Below are 21013 nucleotides of genomic sequence, written 5' to 3'. Positions count from 1 at the left end.
TTACTATCTTCATTCGGGTTGAAGGCCGTCATAGTTTGGAATTGCATCCCAACGTTTCGCCAGCAATAGTGGCTGGCTTCTTCAGAGGTTTATTTATCTTGATGATTCGCCGATTTTACTTTTATGACGTCTATCGACTTTTTCTGACAATCAACACCAACTTTTTTTAAAAATCTCATTCACAGCTGATATGAACAAATAATATACTGAAGGACACATGACAAACATCAATTAGGAATTAAATTAACAAAAAATATAATCTGTAACAATAAACTTTAGAAAAACCCTATAGGAAAATGATAAACTTACTTTGAATTTATTCATTACTGAATAATAGAAATGAGCGAGATCAAACACATGTGTATAGTACTGAGAATAACAGAAATAAATAGAATATTTTCTAATCAAATAAGTATTAGTTGATAAAAATGAAAAAAAATTTATCGTGATAGTTCGTACTGGAACCTCTAGCGTTAAATGAATCTATTGAAAACACTCTCGACACGCGCCGAGAGATCGTATTTTGTTCTGTTGCAATATCGAGAATTTCCTTTACACATATAGCAATATTTATAACTAATTTAAATCCGGCTCAAAAGACCAATTTTGTTCAGTTGTTTTGAGCGTGGACTGTTTGATTTAATATCAAATAATCCTGAATTATCACTTCGCGCGAAAATGTAAGAAATGGTTCCTGCTAATGTAATCCAGGAACTGATTGATTCTCACAGATACCACTGCACATGTAGTCGTAATCGGACGGTATTTTATTTCAAGAGTACCTACAACACCTAGAGATGCGTCAAATAACCATTTAAATTCAAATTAAAGAAGATTCTAACGATAAATCAATTAACTAAATTAATTAACTAAACAAATAGCTGAAAATGCATTATTATGAGCCATGACTCAACGGTAAACATTCAGGCCATCAAAATTCATTTTTTATGATTATTAATTGATGTTTTAGTTCACGACGACGTTTTAAACTATTCTGTCATTCTGTATTCATTATATTTCTGTGCTTATGAAAGTATTTGACATTTGACAAATGTCAATAATTCCCAGCTGCATATCCAAACTATAAAGGAACGATTAAAAAAATATAACGATTAGATATAATTTATTTTATGTTTTGAGTGCACTGCATTCAAAACGTATTCGTCTGTGATTCAAATACATTCATTCTGGCGTTGAAATGATGACGTCACATCAACTATGATTTGAAACGTATTCATGATGATACCAGCAATGTAAATTCATAAAGTGTTTTCTGGCGTTTAATCGCATTCGAGCGTATATTCGAAAACGATTCGCAGTGACGTCATTGATAATAAGATTCGCTAGAATGGTATGATTCAATTTGTGTCAGATGTCGAATTCAATAATGAAAACAAGTTTTTCAATTTTCTCTAATCTCAATTAGAATGAGATTTGTGGAAGTAATAATTTTTCACCTTCATTTGTTACATCCTTACAACGTATTTGATAAAAAGTTTTCAGCACCTTATATGATCAAAATAAAGCAAAAACTAACGTAACGTATCGTCAAATTTCGTTTCAAAACCAATTTCACGCTGGTTTTGAATCATCATGAATACGTTTCAAATCAAAGTTGATTTGAATGAATGAATGTATTTTAATCACAGATGAATACTTTTTGAATGCATGAGCGCCAGAAAATGCCTAAAATTTTCAGTTGGAAACACTATTGGCAACACTGAACAGTGTTGCTAAATACTGAATACTGACACCGTTCATATTCATGTCAATTGTCAATCATTACATGATACTTTCCTGAAAGATCCTCAATACTGGCGCCGAAGCAATATATCTGCGATACACTGGCGCCGAAGCAATATATCTGCGATACTTGAAGCATACCACTCACTTTCCCAGAAATTGAATGACATTCTACTTCTCCCAACTCTTTCTTGTTTTATGATTGGTATGGATATTCTTGCCTCACCATTGCGCTTCAAAGAATTTGACCTATCGAAGCAAAACAATAATAAAGCAGAATTCGCTTGATTAGCTAATTTAAAGTTTCCAAATTACACTTACTTCTATATGGACGGATCCAAGGATACCTCTGGCCGTGTATGAAATTTTCTCGCTAGCTATTGCCGAAGTCAGCGCTAGCCTTCCCTTCTATGGTCCATTAAAGAAACACTTATTCTTGATCAAAGACTTCAACGTGTTGTGATTTTTAGTGATTCCAAAAGTGCATTACTTAAAATAACACGAACTGCAATTTCGGCGCACAGTGACCTCTCATCGCTACAAACCAAACGATATGTCTTACAAGCGATTCACAGTGCCATTGCTGTTGCCCTCGTGTGGATACCGAGTCATTGTTACATACCTGGCAACGATACAGCTGACCGTCTTGCGTCGATGGGACGGTATATTGAGCCTACAAACCGCCCTCAAGCCGATTTTCGTGAATTTCTTACCGAGATAAAATCGAATTTATGGATCAGCTGGTCAACAGAATATTCCCGACTAGAGCGACACAAAGGCGTTCAATATCACTCATCAATACCAGCTCCGTTGAAAAACCTTGGTTCAATACTTTCACGACATGTCCACGGGATATTATCACGACTATAACTAGAATGCGCAGTACTTATTGCTGAACTATAGCACACCTCCACAAAATTCGATTAAAGGAGTAGCATGAAGGGTGTGAGTGTGGGAAACGCAGGATTTGTGGCACATATTCTTCGAGTGTACACATAACAAAACCAATATTCGTTCATTACATACCTACATCCATAAGATGAAGAAGCAACAGGTCCCCTGTCGTTACATGATATTGTATTTAAACATTTGAATATTCAGAACTTAAAGACATTACATTACATTCCTTACCTCATCCCACCTCAAGCTGTAACGGATGGATTTCCGCTGACATTGTAAACCATTGATGATTGTTGTGCTCATCTTCCGAATTGACTGTGCTTACATTGCGAACAATCTATGTGTTTACTAATGCGACGTCTTCGTAGTGCATGGACAACCATTTTTTCGCCTATATGATAGAACTGGGTTATTTTCAGCTTGCCGTGCTTGACAAGTTCCTGGATAGTTATTTCCACTCAATTGTGGATGGGCCCGCCCCAGGTCCACTTAAGTATGGCCACATTTGGCTTTAACAACAACTTTCGTTACAAACTGGCCGGATAGCCTTAGTTGATGAGGCCATTGGATCGAAAAGAAGAAGAAGTCATGCTGCATGAAAGGAAATGGCCGATAACAATATCAGGGCTGCTCCTGGCTATACAATTGTACGAATTGCTATACAATTCAATATTTTTTCGTACATGCATACCACATTGACGAAAAGCATACATTTTGACTTCATTTGGTTTTGCATTACGTCACTGATTCGAACGAAGCCACGGTTATATATTTACAAATTTCAATCACTTCGTCCTTCGATAGTCGAGTAATCTGTCTATCTCTGTCTCCCGTCTCATTATGATAGGATAGGCGTGTCCCGCGTGTCATAGAACTCATAGAAGTCATAGATCACGATCACGTCGATCACAGAGCACTTAATTTTCAGATCTGTCAAATCTGTCGAAAACGGCTGACGCTAAAAGAAAAAAAAATCCACAGTGAGAAAAGACGAATTTTAAATAAATATTTATGAATGGTGGTTGGTAGTTCACCTCACCCCTCTTGATTTCTGTTTTAGGAGACTTTGTGTTGTCATTTGATCTGATACATAATATAAGCTGAAGCTAGATTAGTGAATGCAGAATTTTCAATTAATAATAATGCAAATAGTTTTCAAATCAATATATTTTTAATCACCACTTCAAAGTATTCACATACGATGGAGTGTCTGCGCATGCGCTAATCGCTTTATTCCATCTCTGCATCATGCGGGAAGCTGTCACTTGTCAATTATTCTGATGACAGTGTTGGCAACCATTGATGCTATACAATTATAGCGAAAAGCATACATTTTCATCTGTCATTTTCGTACAATTTTTTTTTGCCTTGGAGCAGCACTGAACAATATTTCAATTTTGTTACCGGTAAATATTACTTTACGTTGCAGGTTTCCATCTTTATACCCTTGTGACGAAGAGGAATCTAGGGAAAAGTTGTGAAATTCTGAAAAAGGACCTGTATTTGTATTAGAAGTCGTCAATGACAAGACGGTTTTTTAAGGTCAGATTTTTGATATCTCAAAGATCCATTTCTCCGTATGGTCAGTAATCACCAGAAATGAGATGCAGAGGTGTCACGAACTTAGTCTTGGAACCCTTTTAAAAGGGTCCTCATATATACCAAATAGAACACTTATGAGGCTGCATAACATATGGATTGAAATCAGATCCACACTTCATTAGGGAAACTGCTGAGGTCATTACATATTTTTATGGACATGAACACGCTTAGTCTGCATATCATATCCTAGTTGCAAATTACCAGCTTCACACTCTGTTTAAAAAAAATATTTTCCTTTAACCACCTGTTGTCCACCTACAAACAACTCTTCAGAGTCAAAACTTGTGAGAGCTAAGGACTAACTAGGTCTTACCTTTCACCGTGTGATTCCTACACGAGGAAGTTAGCAATAAGTAGGTAATACATGTACTACTCCCAAGAAGAAGTATTGTTTCCACACGATTTGTGCTTTAGTTAAAGCTTTTAACGTGTGATTCCGTGTTGGGAATCACACGTTAAAAGGTAAGACCTCGTTAGTCCTTAGATCGCACAAGTTCTCAACTTCTGAGAGTTGTCGTTTGTATGGGAGCAACAGCTGATTAACGGAAAAACAGATTTTAAACCGATTTTTTAAACTTAATGCGTCCAGCAGTTATGGTGAACCAAACCAACGCATCTTATGTCATTATCAGAATGTGAGGGGTCTCAACAGTAAAATTTACTCATTCAACGCAGCTGTTAGTAATTGTGAATTTGATGTTTCAAATTGTGAACTCTTTACAAGCGCTTACTGTGTACATCGAAAAGATCGCAAACTGGAAATTGTGGGTAAGGTAACAGGGGGAGGTGTATTAATTGCTTCAAGGGACTTCATAGATTCAGAAGTAATGGATATCAATACATTTAATATACAGTTTCCTTTGATTGATATCTTAATAGTTAAATGTCATTTGGAGCATTCTCCTTAATAGCTTTGTATATACCTGATATGATTGGATTAGTTGAATTTGAATGTTTTTTTGATGCCTTGGAACAGTTGGATTATTTATATGAGAGTAATTCAATTTTTTTTTTGGGGATTTCAATGTTCCAAAGTTCATCGAAAAGGAAGTTAATGATCCAAAAACGCGTATAACCCTCAACTACTTTGACATGCTTGAGTATAAACAATCAAACTGTATAACTAATTACCTGAACAGAATGTTAGATCAAGTTTTTTCACCTTTTTCTTGTTATGTTACCCATGAAAATTTGACTTTTGTACCTGAAGATAACCACCATCCTGCATTAAGTATCAAAATAGCTGATATACACATCAAAGAAAAGAATTTCAAGTTAAACCAATCAAACATCACATATAACTTTAGGAAAGCGAACTTTCCATCTTTGTATAGAGAGATAAAGGAAACTGATTGGAGTAATTTAGGTACGTCCAAGGACGTTAATAAATTACTCGATAACCTATATTCAATTTTATATGGCATTTTTGAGGATCATATACCCAAATTCAAAAATTTAGTTTATCCTAAATGGTTTCATTGTGATATCATTAAGAACATTAAACAGAAGGCTAAATTCAGGAAATATAGACGTGATGAGGATAGATTTGAATTCCAACGTTTGCGTGCTTTGATTGAAAGACAAATAAAAACCGCACATGATAACTATCTTGCAAACATACAAACAATGTTGTCTAGAGATCCTAGCAGATTCTGGTCATATGTTCACTCTAAGAATAACAGCACAAGAATACCAGGATCAGTAACCTACTCAGGAAACAAACTCGAGAATCCTCAAGATATTGTTGATGCCTTCGGTAATTTTTTCAGTGAGGTGTATTCAAAATCTGGCTCACTTTTGAACAAAATTGGTACAGTGAATAATAATGTTCATATTCATTTTTACCCCATTCAAGAAAATGAGGTTATATCTGCAACTGAAAAACTAAAGGACAAACATCAGGCTCGGATATGATCCCATCATTTTTGTTGAAGGATTGTGCAGGAGCATTAGCAAAACCTTTAACGAGAATTTTTAATTCATGTCTGATATTTGTAACTTTCCCAGATATTTGGAAATTAGCTAAAGTATGTCATGTATACAAAAGTGGTGAAAAATCATATATAGAGAATTACAGACCCATATCTATTTTATGTATGTTTTCTAAAATTTTTTAGATTATTTTATATAATCGCATATATGCCTCTATTCAACAGCAACTATCCCAACATCAACATGGATTTGTTACTAAGCGTTCTACTGTTACAAATCTAGTCATTATTACTCAATTTATTTCCGAGGCATTAGATAACAATGGCCAAGTTGATGTTATATACACGGATTTCTCTAAAGCATTTGATAAAATTGATAATGGTATCTTGCTCAATAAACTGATGAGTTTTGGTTTTTCGAATACTGCCTGTCAGCTTATGCAATCCTATCTGACATGTAGAAAACAATTCGTCTCCTATAACGGTTATAAATCTAGAACATATATAGCTTCTTCTGATGTGCCTCATGGCTCCAACCTAGGTCCTCTTTTGTTTTTATTGTTTGTTAATGACTTAAGTGAAAGTTCAGCTTGTGAGCGGTTATGGTTCGCGGATGACTTGAAATTATTTTCTATAATTAAGGAAGTAGGTGATTGTGTAAATCTTCAATCTCAATTAGAATATCTTGTTGCTTGGTGTAGCAATAATAAAGTGAAACTCAATGTGGAGAAATGTAAAGTAGTGAGTTATAGTAAAAAAAAAGAGGTTTATACATTCCAGTTTGTAATACAGGATTCAGATCTGCTGAGATGTAATGAGATCAAAGACCTAGAGGTAATATTCGACCATAAATTAACATTTGGTAGACATATTTCACAAAAAGTTTCAGAATCTTTCAGAGCTTATGGTTTCATTGTCAGAAATTACAGAAACCTTCATAATATTAAAGCCATAAAGCTGTTGTATTTCACCTACGTACGTTCGAAGATAGAATATATGCAAGTATCGTCTGGAGTCCATTCTATGAAATTCATAACATAGCCATTGAAAGAGTTCAAAGAGAGTTTTGTAAATTTCTAATTTTCAGAATAGATGGTTCTTACCCTGAGAGAGGTATCAGTAATGATGTCATATATGAACGTTTGGAACTTTTTAGTTTAGACTAGTTTAGAGCATCGCAGAAAATGTGCGTCGCTCATATTTTTATTCAAGTTAGTGAATGAGAGAGTTGACTGTCCTAAAATTCTTGAACAAATTAACTTCATTGTACCACGGGCAGCTTCACGATCTCAATCCATTTTTAGACCTCTCAGATCAAGAACTAACATTATGCTCAATTCAGAATATATGTTATGTGCACAAATTTCAATAGCATTTGTGCCCATGGTGATTTATTCTTCACTAACCTCCATAACATTAGAATTGCTAACATGCACTTGAAGTAGGTAATTAGAATTATTTTTTCTTTTTTGTTCATTTTATTTTTCGTTTTTGGTTAAGTATTGTGAATAAAATGTTATATTGTTCTGTAAATGGATAACTGTTGGACAATAAAGCTATTATTATTATTTAGTAAAGTGATTTTTTTAGTGTGTTCTTTGAAAAGAAAGAGAAGTGAAAAGTTTGATGAACAGTTTATGATCATGAAGTGAGGTAATATGTTCATGAAGAATAATGAATTGTCTCCTAAAATAAGCAAGACTTGTAAAGTCAAAAACAGTTGTGAAATTATATTCTCAAATATCTCTTCAAAATTAAAACCAAATATCAACCTGATTATCCTCTCTTCAAAGATGCATATTATGCAAGGGTTATAAATATTACTATTTCTTCAATCATCAGTTTAATGCTTATAATTAAAATTATTCTTTTATATGTTGGAATAGTTTGTCTATATAGTTCATAAAAGCAATCCTCGAAAACCATAATTCCTCAATATTCCAAAAAGTTGATGCTGAAAAAAATTACCTATGTAATTTTCAATCAAATGGTAATCATCTTTTTGAATACTGTTATAAAAGAGACATACAAACACTGCTATAGGGATTGGGAAGGTCTGAATTAAATTTCATACATGTAAAATATTCAGTCATATATTTATTTCTCATAATAAAACAATGTTATCTGAACTAAATCAAAACAAATGATCATTAACTTAATTAGATATCATATACATTATAAAAAAGGAAAGGAATACTGAATTCATCACATGCTTTTTAAAATAACTTATAGAATAATTTTCAACAAATATAAATGTTCTAAACTTAACATACATAAACTAGCTTCAACTTTCTTTGGCTAATATTGAAATGACATATTTATTGCGAAAGTAATATAGGTTTCTTATATTAATTATTTTACAAATTGAGTCCTCATTAAAATATATATCAACTGAATACATTATTAAAAATTAGAGTTATCTAAAATATATAAACAATAATAAAATAATATTACAAAGGTTAACTTTATATGATCCAATAGGTAAAAAATATGAAGTGACAATAAAACTTTAAAAAACCCAAGTATTATCTCTAGATTCATAAGATATGAAGAAGTTTCTTCAGAATCTCACAATATACTCAATATAATAGTCTGAACTGTTTGAAGGCGTTATATATGTGCTATGTGGAGTAGTAGTTATGACCTGTATAACCAATAGAATATCATCACTTGTCAAATTAGGTATTTCACTTAGGAAAACAACTGAGTGTAAACCACATCTTCTGTGATCCACATTATAATTCAGTGCCATTGTTAGGAAATTGGACCTTATTTTAATATAACGCCTCACCTAAAAAAAATGTTTCAGAAACAATTGCAATATCAAATATATAACTGTTTGACAAAATCATGCTCCAGAAGAACAGAACTAATATTTATCCCTAAATATACGAGTAGCGAAGTAACAAAACGGATCAGCATTTAGCAGATTTTGGTGATTAGGATTGCCCTCGAGGTTATTCTACCTGATATCTCCAGGTTTAAGGTTTTTGTGAAATCTGTGGTATGTGTAAACAAGCTACATAGCATAGAAAAGACAACAGTTGAACAATAAATATGAATCATAAAAAGTGATGAAATGTGTTCAAAAACATCAGAAATGTTGCTCGACCCTTATTGCCACCATTTAGAAGATTCTTCTTCAGAACTTGATAGTATAAAATTTAATGATCCTTTCAAAAGCATGTATAGGGAAAATCGAAGAATTTTCATATTTTTGCCAACCTTTCAAATCATGTTCATTGTGAGAATTAAAAAAATCAGTTTTATGTGATCCAAGATTTACAACACAAGAAAATGGACTTTACACTTTAACCCTTAATTTTGCAATGCAATCTATAAGATACATTATATTCGAACCACATAATTCTGCCAAAAATGACATTCATCGGGTAAATTCAACTTGCTATGGTTTCAAATACACTTCAATTGAGCATAATTTGTAACTACTTACGCCACATCTAAGCCACATCTCAACGCGGATGCGAACTAGGCGATCATATAGTAAGATGACCGCGGCGAGAAACACGTGATCTTGGCGCCTGTTTAAGTTTTGCTTAGTTTTTCTCAAGAAATCAGTTTGTTACCAATTTCAGTTTTTTTGTAGAAAAAAAGGCATTTGTTTTGTATGTATCCCATAGTTCACATTACCAATTTCTCGAATGTCCATGTCAGATTTATTTTGTATCCAATAATACACATTGCCAAGTTCTCACAATTTCATATGAACCTTAATGTGTATCCTATTGCCTTCATTGTCAAATTTTGAATATGAGTTCGTTATTTCCAAATTGTGGAAAATACACATTCATGAATGAAATACTCAAACTTGGTAGATGAATATCAATCTTTCTTTTACAGAATGACCACACGGAAAGACAATATAATAGCCTTACTGCCACCTCCTGATTCGGATGGTGGAACAAGCGACGATGATGCAGAGAATTTTGAGGGTTACGGTGATAGGTATTCTTCTGATACATCCGAAGCACCCTCTATTCCTGATTCCGTAGCTGAAGAATTAGATTCAATTCTGAGATACTCCGATACCGACACCGAGGATGTTTTGAAAGGAGATGACAATAACTGTGAAGCATTCGTATTCAAGACACCTGTCAAAAATATCCCTCCGTTCACATACACTCCAACACCTAAATCTATATTTACTCCGCTGAACAACAGTAGTGATAGTAGCAAAGAACATAATAAAGAGAATACAGAACCTTGATAATTTAGAACAAGAAAAAAATAAAGCAGAAAGGGCAAAATATGGAAAATTCTGAAAAAATACTAAGGGTCACAAAAAAAAGTACGATTACAAGTGGTCCAATGAAAAATTAAGTTTTTCTGTCGACATTCCCGTCAACAATTTCACATTGCCGGAGGTAATGAAGTCACCTATGGAATATTTCAAAATGTTCTTCTCTGATGACCTCCTACAGTTATGTATTGAGAACACAAATCTATACTCAATACAAGTGACGGAAAAATCCATAAATGTGACTGAGGCTGAAATCCGTGATTTCATAGCCATTCATATCTATATGGGTATAGTCAAAATGCCTTCATACCTAGATTAGTGGAGTCAAAAATTTCGGTACCCAGAAATTGCAGAATTAATGCCTCTGAAACGATATCAGCAGATAAGGAGATACATTCATTTTGTCAATAACAGAAATCAAAATAATAATCCATATTTCAAAGTAAGACCTCTTTTGAATATAGTTAGGAGGAACTGTGTTCAGGTAGAAAATGAGAAAAGGCAAAGTATTGATGAAATGATGGTGCCATACAAAGGAAAGAAAGCTGGATCTAAAAGGCAATATATCAAATCAATACCAAAAAGATGGGGCTACAAAATTTTTGTAAGAGCGGGCATATCTGGGTTTGTATATGATTTCCTTGTGTATGGAGGAGAAAGCACATTTATTCAACATCAAAACTTCACGGATGAAGAAATGTCAATGGGATTAGGGACTAAGGTTGTCATTGCTCTTTGTCAGTCCATACGAAGTGCACCGTGCACCACAATCTATTTTCATAATTTTTTTGTATCCCTCGATTTGCTCTATGTATTGCGCAACAACTATGGGATTTTGTCATTGGGAACTATAAGAACAAACCGATTGAAGAATTGCTCCCTAGAGAATGACAAAACATTGGCCAAAAAGAGGTCGAGGTGCTTTTCGTCACAAAACTGATAATGAGGAAAAAATCACATGCGTCAAGTGGTACGACAATAAAGTTGTTACCCTATTCAGTACCTATATATATTTTGAACCAATAAGCACTATAAAAAGGTATGACAAAAACAGAAAAGAGAGAGTTGATGTCCTATGTCCAAGTATTATCAAGCATTATAATGCTCACATGGGTGGTGTAGATTTGATGGATATGCTAATCTCCCTCTATCGCATTCGAATGAAAACTCGCCGTTGGTATCTGTCTATATTTGCTCAAATGATAGATATATGCTTGAATAACGCATGGTTATTGTACCGCAGACATCGACAATTGTTGACTATTGAAGAAAAAGAACTGAGCTTGAAAGAGTACAGATACTTTGTTGCTCAGGAGCTGGTAATAAAGGACAGAACAAAAAAGAAAAGAACATCTACCGAAGAAGACAAACCTGTATAAAATCAAAAGAGCAGTAATTCCGAGGCCTACAAGTGACGTGAGACATGATAAGGTATAGGATATAAGGATAAGGTATATGTATATATATATATATATATATATATATATATATATATATATATATATATATATATATATCACTAAGGGTCGTTGTCGGCTATGCAAAACAGGAGAAACTCACTGGATCTGCTCAAAATGTGAAGCGTGACTGTATTTAGTCAAAACTAGAAATTGTTTCTACTCATTTCATGAAAATAACAACTGAAAGTATTCTTAATGTTTTAGTCCAATTGCTTTCTTTCATTTTCAAATATGTTTTTCTATTATAGTTATGTAAGCTAGGCAATTGTTACTCTAGTAAAATCAAATGGGTGTTCTAAAACTGAAATAAATATTGGTTCAGAACTCTTAGGTTACTTGATTAATAGTTGGTAATGTATCCGATACAATACAGAACATAATAACATCTTGTTTTTTATATATTGGCAATGTATCTCATAGGATACAATTAATTTTTCATACGCTTTCCACCTAATCTCTAATTTTTTGCTAGAATCATGTTTTTTGTGAGATATACATTCAGGAAAAATCAACTTTTACGGGAAAATCTAGGTAAATCCCATCCTGCCAAATTAAGGGTTAAAGATGAATTGAATTTAATTTGAAACAATGTGAAGAAACTACTTGTTTTCCTTTGGAGGACTGAAAGAAAACTTATCCTTTCCTAACCAAAATAAGAGTTTCACAGTTTAGAAAAATCTGACACTGATGATGGGGAAGTAGGATCCTACCTAGGTGTATATTTTTGTAATGGGTAGATATTGAACTCCAATTACTTAGTGCATTTATGCAGTTGTTTAATTGAAAAGAGCATTGTTCAAGGTTTGAACCACAGCGAAATTAATACTTTCTGCGCCATCTACGGATATGAAAAAGTGCTATAATCCATTATCATGAATGTAGAACTCCAACTATGCGAATCCTCAATTATAAGGATCATTTTTAGACCAAAAAAAATCTTCAGTTTGAATTTTTCAGGCAAAAGTACCTTGTAAATAATGCACATTCAGAAGTTAAGAAGGAGAGGAAGATTTCCTGACTGGCTGAATCGTTTTAGTAGTAATTTTTTTCTGTACATATATCAAGTAGGTATGTATTACTACATCCAACTATACTGTAGTCCAACCTTAAGTTAACATGAAAAATGAGAAATAAAACTTTCTATATTTTTTTACCACTTTTATTATTATATTATTTATTTTAAAAGTGGTTAAAGGAAGTTTTATTTCTCATTTTTCATGATAGTCTCGTGCCATTTAGTAACGGCTACATCCATCAATTTACTTATAATAACAGTATTGCAACACCAGAAGAGGCTATCGTATAGCGAAACATGTGTCGGGGTTTTGTGAACTTTCAAATGGAAATATCACATTAAAGTGTTTTTTGAATATGTTATGATGGATTTTCATCAAGTATCGGTCAGTTCTATCATATTTTTAAATTAAATAATGTTTTAGAGTCCAGTTATTCACATATTGTTCACGTTAAGAGTACCTTGTAATAAGTAACTTGATTTCTCATTGGGTAGGTTGTTTTCTTATCGCTTTCAGTAGAACTTATAAGAAACTATTTTTTATCTCAATAAAATCAACTTACCTGGTAATAGATGGTACCAGGGTTCAAAGTCAAGAGAAGTTGTCCTCTAATAAGGAATTGCCCAATGTCATAAACTGATTGATTTCTCTGGATATGCTCTATGTGTTTATTATTGTCTTTTAAAGCAATTCGAATTTCAAACTGAAGTTGTTTAAATTCTTCAGAATATCGGTCCAGCTCTATTTGTTGGCACCAAGAATGTGTGCTCATCACACCCTTTTCCCAATTTTCTGGAACCCAATTCAGTATCGCTCTCTCCATTTCCTTCTAAAATAGGAAAACTTTGTAACTTCATTCAACAAAAAAGTTTCAACTATTACCTTTACCTTAGATCCTGTATGAACGAAATAACTGAACAAGCAGATGAAATCAACTATTCAAGATCTACACAAATATTTTGTTCTAGAATGTAGGGACTTGACACACAATTCTCTCCGTAGTTCCCCGATCCAAAAAGACGCAGAGAACGGAGAATTGTCGATAGTCGATAGACTCTACAGAGGTTGCCACATTTTTCAAGATAGTTGTCGATAGAACACGAAACACTCATTTTGAAGCTGTGAAGCTTTATAACTCGTATTTATTATATGCGAGCGCTCGACAGCTGGTCGTGCTATCATCATCAAACTGCAGTTTGCATCTATATATATATATATATATATATATATATATATATATATATATATATATATATATATATATATATATATATATATATATATATACACATGAGGGTATAATTAGTGTCGAAACGTTGACATTTTGTATAATTTTTGGAGTTACTTGACGATATTATTTTTCCCGCATGGGGGCGTGACACTGAAAATATACGTAATGAATAATCACAGGGATGAACTTTTTATAAAATTATCTTTTCAATGATGTATCATACTTCGTACTTCTTAGGAAGATGGTTTCGTTTTTGGTGCCACACACTGTGGATGCTTCATACCCACCAAAAATGTGCGCCTGACGGTTTCCGGTGAAAAAATAAATGGTTTTGTCTGATTCCAATTTTTCAGTAGTCAAAATATTCAAATATCCGATGTTTTATAAGAATTCTTTTTATTATTATCATTGATCTGGGGTTGAAATTTGGGGTGATTTTTTTGTTATCACGGATAATTTATTATCAATGAAGTCAACTGTAGTATTTTCGATAATACATTATGATTGTAATCGTTTTTCTGGATAAGTTAACTAAGACCTCTAGCGAGGTCAAATCAATTTCAAATTATCCGAAGTTGGATATTTCCATAAAAAAGAGAGTAGAAAAACGTTTGAGATCACATCAATTTTTTGAAAGAAAAAATATATTCGTGTTCCCCAAGCTCATTGCGAACAAATTTTCATCTGTCTATGATCCATAACCTTGATAAAAACTATAATCAACCCCAATCTTCTGAAGTTTACATTGGAAAATAAAAAGCCAACAATGCATAGTAGTGTCCTTATGTGAGTACGCATTTTAGTTATTTAATATTGAGAAACATTGAATTAGCTCAAATGGGAGTGAGTACGACTCTCGCTCGAGATGGTTGGCTCTATCCTAAAACTTCGAACATATGTTTTTCTCGAGAGAATGTGCAATATGCAATAGTCTACCCTCGATCTGGTTATCGAAACTGTCGGAGAAGAACAAATAAGTTGCTGTTACGAATATGCTTGCCATTCCGTACTTACTCTACTCGTTTGGAGTAGTGTATTGGACACGGGAGGAGCTGTGTCAACACTGTCAACTCGACATGAAGACCCGAAAAATGATGCATCTCCATAGGAGTTTGCATTCCAAATCATTCGTTCCGCGGTTGTACTTTCAAATAAGTCTGATGTGGTTCTTTTCAACCAACAGACAGACAATATTCGTCGTGTAGTTTTTAGCTCCCGATGAGGAAGATATCGTTCGAAAAGAGGAGGAAAAACGGATGAACTATCGAGATGTTCTCTTCAATTTCCCCAGACTCTATCTAGACCACTATTTTAAAATGGTTGTTCTGATCATTGGAGTCCTTAGTGGGATGATGTCCTCTTTACTTTCGAATGTCATGATCAAGCCGGCTAGCCGCACGAAAGCAGAAATCTTGGCCATACAAATTCAGAAGACTTGACACATTGCGTCTGCTTTAGAATGAGTGTATTCAACCTGTGTTAGGGTTTAAAAATATATTTCATATGTATTTCTTAATAATGAATTATTTGTCAGGTTTGAACCATATGTCAGGAAAATGGTTGAAATTCTAATAGTTCTTGTAGGAGGAAAAATACAATTCTCATTCAACCTAGTGGAGTTTTTACAGTAAGAATAATATTTTGAACATACGCTCAATCTACAAAATCTTTTCGATGTGATTATCTCCTCAACAAAAAATCAACGATTTAAATTTGAGCCACGTACATTTTGAATATTTTATAATTGTATTTTAATTTATCTCCCTAAATATTTATCTGATCATATGTATGGAATAATTAACAACTTTTGTCTATTTTTCCAAGGTCACGTGAAGTCGGATAGCTCGTGAGCCTTTTTCCTGAAAATAGTACAGCGAACGTGTAGGGACAAACATAAACTATCCACATGTAAAACAGTGTTATTTACGTAATATTAATTTATCATTTAAAAATATAAATCTGATATAAAAAAATTATTTTGTGGTAGTATAATGCCAACCAAGCATGGAAAAATTGGAAACCTTAATAGATACAAAGTCAGTTATATTAGAAAATAAAGCTCACTCTAGAGATTATATTCATGCCGTTCTGAAATTTGTGAAATTTGGATTGGTTTCAGACGTATTCGTAAAAACCAATATTCCGAAATTATTTCTTTCCTGACGTTATTTAGAAAGATATACAAAAATACTTTATCATCGCCACTTTTCTAACTGTACTCTGTTTTCATATAAACATTGAATTACACGAAAGAAAAATACTTTCGAAAGGAACACTTTATGTGAACACTGAATTATAGGAAAAACACTTTTCTCTATTCCGTTTGTACAGTCTGTACATTATGACATTTGTAGATTTCTAATCCGACATTTCGTTTCTGAGAAACCATCACCAATTTCGATTCGTGGGTATAAGTTAGCATGGTTATGTTGCTACATCAGTGAAGTTGTCGCCATAACCGACTGATTCTTTTTCACAGTCTACATAAAAAATTAACATTGGTGAGTGTGAAAAGTGGCAATGAGAAAGTGTTTTTATTCAATATCTTCCCAAATAACGTCAGAAAGTAATTGAAACAAATTTTTGCCAATCGGTTTTTTTTTGAATACTTCCGGAAGTAATCGGAATACCGTTAATTTAAGTCGTCTTTGTATCTCTTACGGTTTCCGATTTTCCTATGCTGTCTCTTCTTTGTCTTCGATAGGTACAGTAAAAGATGAATGAAACACTTTATATAATTACTTCTATGGTCCAGTGTGACGTTTTAGAGGCGACCACAACGACCGCGGTCATCATGTGCCACGATTATAGAAGCATTTTGATCGTTGTTGCTGCGGTGAAACGCACAACGCACGGTAAATATACTTCACACTTTTGTATAGCAACCATAGACCGGTGGTCTGTGATCGCCACTGGAGTACACTACCACTTATGCGAAAGACTAAAACTGTTGATAAATTGAGAAGAGGAAAAAAAAAGACATTTGAAATCAAAATTATTATTTTGAATTTTGTTTATAACACATTCAAGTCTATTTTGATTGTTGAAAAGTGATGATTATTGTATATTAATATATTCATTGTGCCATGGAAGGCGATAATGTTGTTAGGACAGATCGGTTTAGGAGGATTCAAGTAAATGAAAACCTACCACCATATCCTTTCATAAATAATCTAAATACATTTTTCAGGGTGCCTGCTTGCAAATTGGTGATAAAATATATCCAGTTTATAAGGGAACCAATACCGTTGGAAGAAACAAAGTTGCAACTATCAATGTAAAGCATTTGGTAAGACAAAATCTCTCCAAGGTTTTGTATGCTATAAGTACATACATTCATTGATTGAAGGTGAATTCGTGCACCAGTCTTATGTCGCGAGAAATATGTGTTTTTCAATGGAAACATTTATGCAAGTATTTTAAATTTTGAGTCCAACAAATAGCCAACATACAGATTTGTGACTTGATCCTTCAGTAGATGCAGCTGGTGTAGTGGACCAGGCAGGTTACGATTGGTGTTTTGTAAAAACTATCGTCAGTGTATGGAATTCTCGGGCTGTGTATCTTTCATTGATAAATCAGTATATATTCGTTGACTTTGCTAGAATAGTAACTGAGTAAATTGACAAACTGATGCAGTGGACCATATGCAATTACTGTAATCATAATTTTGGATTATGAAAGAGAGCTGGAAAAGATATTGCGATTTTTCAAGGATGTCCAACCAGAAGATGGATACGATGATGAAGAGTTAGATAAAAATTGAAGAATGGTCAGAGGGAAGTAAAAAAGATGAAGAAGTTGAGGAATTAGAAAAGAATTACTTATGTTCCATTTGTGAACTTTACTTTTTTGGCAAATACCCCAATAAAATGGTTCAAACATAGTGGAGCCAAAAATGTTGGAACTCAAAAAAAATATTGTTTTGTAATTTCCAGAATCGAAAGAATATGTTTGATATAATCAATAAGATATTTGGAATGATTAGTATGATATGGACATCACACACATAACAAAACATAATATAACCAAAATCCTAGAAACACCCAGATTAACAGACCACTTTATAGTAACCATCAACTACCAAATGAGGGAGGAACATTGACTTTTATGCAATTAACTTAAAACTAGCAGAGGTGAATTGGAACTTTAGAATAGATAATATTGATGATAAATATAGGGATTTCAGAAACAAATTTGTGGATATCTTTTATGAAGTTGCACCAATAAAAAATATGATAATATATCCAAAAAATACAAAGTGTGGTGGAACAAATGTGTTGCCGAAGCTACAAGAAAGAGAGAGACAGTAGTCATAAAATGTTTGTGATGACTTGAAGCCTAGACAACTGGGAACATTATAAAAAAAAATCAAAATGTAGCTGTACAAACAAATAGGCGAGAAAAATGCAAAAGAAAGAAAGAAATATTGAAAGAAATGTTACCCAAAACCGAAAACATGTGTGTTGTAAATGAAATTCAAATTTCCGAACAGGAGACTATCAAAGATATCTGTGATATATCCAACGCTTTAAACAAATATTATATCAATATCATTAAGGACATAATTTAAAGTATTGTCACAACTCGGAATAATAATAATAGTAAATATGCTTTGTGGTCCAAAGAGAAATTCTCATTGTCAAAGCTTTGGTAAACATTGTTTTTTTTGAGAAGAAAAAACCATAGTCAATACGTGAAATCAGAGTAGTAGTTTAATAAAAATATCTAGAGTCCTACCATGGAAATTATAAATTTTGAATGTCGCATTTTCTAAAGAATATTTGTTACATACAAAATAAACAAAATAACATACCTACACACGTATATGAATATATCCATACATACTTGTGATGCATTGTTTGGAACCTTTGGTGTAGTAATGAATATTTGCTGGAGTTTTATCCCAAAAACCAAACCGTTATTTTAACACCTCGACACGTGTTTCGATCATCATCAACTTCAAAAGGAAGATTAAGAAATTATGAGTTTAATCTTCTTCTTGAAGATCACTTGGTGACTGAAACACGTGTTGAGGTGTTGAAATAACGGTTTGGTGTTGGGATATATATATATATATATATATATATATATATATATATACTCCTACTCCTCAAACTCAAAGTCAGTTTGAGGAGTGCCAGATGATGACAGTACTACCAACTGTCGAAAGCGCTCGCAGATAATTAATAGAAGATATAAAGCTTCAAATCCTTTTTGTAGAATTTAATATTGAAATACTCAAAATAAAGGAAAATTAGTTGCATCATTCAAAATATATATATATATATATATATATATATATATATATATATATATATATATATATATATATATATATATATATACATACAAACACAAAAATGATTTTTAAAATGCCTAAATAATGTATTAAAACACAAATATGATTAAAAGGTATCGTTATAAAATTGTTGCAAACTATAATAGGGCCTCTTGATAAGAAAATCTTTAGTTGATTTTCAAAAGTCAGTACAGTTTACTATGCATTTCAGGTAGTTAGAAAGATGGTTATACATACAATACATGCAATACAAAATTATCAGTTAAAGTTAAGTTAGTTATGGGAAGACTTAAATAAATTTAGGGTCTGACGTGTGGTATAATGAGAGAAAATTGAGGGAAGTTCTGTTCTATGTTTATGCACTGAACAAACTGTTTCTAAAATGAATAGAGCATACAGTGATGAAATTTTGTTTGCAAAAAATAAAGGCTTACAAAAATTTCGCTGCCTGACTCTACAGAGAAATCTTAATGCCTTTTTCATAGATGTGATTCTACTACTTATCTTTACACTCAATTGGAAGAATTCGAGATGATTGACTACATGGAATTGAAAAATATTATTTTTTCATTGCACAATAAAAGTAGTACTGACGAGATAAATATATTGCTCATGAAATATTGTTTTGATGACATTGCAGAACCGTTGCTCAACCTTGGTAATACTTTACTAGAGACTAGAACGCTTCCAAATGATTTGAAAATATCAACCATAATTCCACTGAAAAAAGGTATTTAATTCAAATAAAGCTTCCGATCTAAGACCAATAAATATGCTAAACTCGATTGAAAAAATTTTAGAAAAGGTAGTGTACAAACAATTGGTAAGATATAGTTGATAAACATAGTTAATAGTGTTCAATCTGTTTTTCGAAGCAAGCATAGTTGTGAAACAGCATTTCAATGTGTTTAGATGATTGGAAGGAAATAAACTGGTAGGTGCAGTATTCTTTGATCTACAGAAGGCTTTTAAAACGATGGATATAAATAGTGTTTACGGTTCACCTTATCATATTATTTTTTTGAGTTTAGTATTATTTTTGTTTCATTACCTTCCTAAATGCAAAGGTTGAGTGAGGAAATTTTCACTTTTATTTTTTGGGTATTATTTTTTTTTCCCTGTAACCACACGGGATTCTTTCACCGCGCAAATGCAGTTGGGGAAAACTCAGACATGCGCGGGGAGAAGCAGGAGGAATACGGCCATTTTTCGCTCCGCAAATTGGTACTCCGCTTTAAAAGTATTTTTCCCGCATTTTTGTGATTAGCTATATGACTGCTATATGTGTAAAATCGAAACTCTAGAGTATTGTGCAGCAGAAGAACACACATTCGAAGCCTTGTGGACATCCTATCCGTCGACAGAACAACAGGTGAGTGGACCCAACTGTTCGTCGTCATTCTGCATTGATTGGGAGTGATCTCCCTGGTCCTTTAATTCTTATTATTCTTATAATTGAATGAACCAGCGCCATTAAAGATTTCACATGGCCACTTCGGCCGGATCCCAAAAAATTGTGTAGATTTCCTCACATCTAATAATTATATGTTCTTGAAAATAAATTCAT

The 21013-nt window shown here is 33.1% G+C and overlaps 3 protein-coding genes across 4 annotated transcripts in view; 2 read left to right on the top strand and 1 right to left on the bottom strand.

Annotated features, from left to right (window-relative positions):
* Positions 1-4031: 4031 nt before the first annotated feature.
* Positions 4032-11864, top strand: LOC111503519 (uncharacterized). Its single transcript, XM_023157847.2, has 2 exons — positions 4032-5018; positions 10038-11864. Exons 1-2 carry the CDS (start codon positions 4942-4944, stop codon positions 10402-10404), a joined length of 444 nt encoding a protein of 147 aa, XP_023013615.2. The 5' UTR covers positions 4032-4941; the 3' UTR covers positions 10405-11864.
* LOC111503520 (uncharacterized) lies at positions 8252-13950 on the bottom strand. Of its 2 annotated transcripts, none has more exons than XM_074180683.1 (3): positions 13796-13950; positions 13476-13742; positions 8252-8967 (listed from the first exon to the last, which is right to left on the bottom strand). In XM_074180683.1, the coding sequence occupies exons 2-3, from the start codon at positions 13734-13736 to the stop codon at positions 8737-8739; spliced, it is 492 nt and encodes a 163-aa protein (XP_074036784.1). In that variant the 5' UTR covers positions 13737-13742; positions 13796-13950; the 3' UTR covers positions 8252-8736. The 2 variants fall into 2 exon arrangements, with proteins under 2 accessions (XP_074036784.1, XP_074036785.1); XM_074180684.1 differs by having other exon boundaries at positions 13802-13948.
* A 3078-nt stretch (positions 13951-17028) lies between these two features.
* The window catches only part of LOC111503521 (uncharacterized), a 34099-nt gene continuing 30114 nt past the window's right edge, over positions 17029-21013 (top strand). The window contains exons 1-2 of the mRNA XM_023157848.2: positions 17029-17278; positions 17335-17433. Coding sequence (XP_023013616.2) covers positions 17231-17278; positions 17335-17433 — 147 coding nt within the window. The 5' untranslated portion in view covers positions 17029-17230. The remainder of the gene's footprint in view (positions 17279-17334; positions 17434-21013) is intronic.

The sequence above is a fragment of the Leptinotarsa decemlineata genome, unplaced genomic scaffold (assembly GCF_025532065.1).
Source record: "Leptinotarsa decemlineata unplaced genomic scaffold, Ldec_3_MD MMD2_tig00026299_RagTag_RagTag, whole genome shotgun sequence".
Taxonomy (NCBI): Eukaryota; Metazoa; Arthropoda; class Insecta; order Coleoptera; family Chrysomelidae; genus Leptinotarsa; species Leptinotarsa decemlineata.
This window is presented reverse-complemented; position numbering and strand designations above follow the sequence as displayed.

What these genes read in the sequence shown, in the direction of transcription:
- LOC111503519 (XM_023157847.2), top strand. Translation starts at nt 4,942, where the DNA reads ATGTTTCAAATTGTGAACTCTTTACAAGCGCTTACTGTGTACATCGAA. An exon ending in AACTGGAAATTGTGGGTAAG is followed by an intron (nt 5,019 to 10,037) that starts GTAACAGGGGGA and finishes TTTCTTTTACAG; the next exon opens with AATGACCACACGGAAAGACA.
- LOC111503520 (XM_074180683.1), bottom strand. Translation starts at nt 13,736, where the DNA reads ATGGAGAGAGCGATACTGAATTGGGTTCCAGAAAATTGGGAAAAGGGT. An exon ending in CTGGTACCATCTATTACCAG is followed by an intron (nt 8,968 to 13,475) that starts GTAAGTTGATTT and finishes CATTTTTTTTAG; the next exon opens with GTGAGGCGTTATATTAAAAT.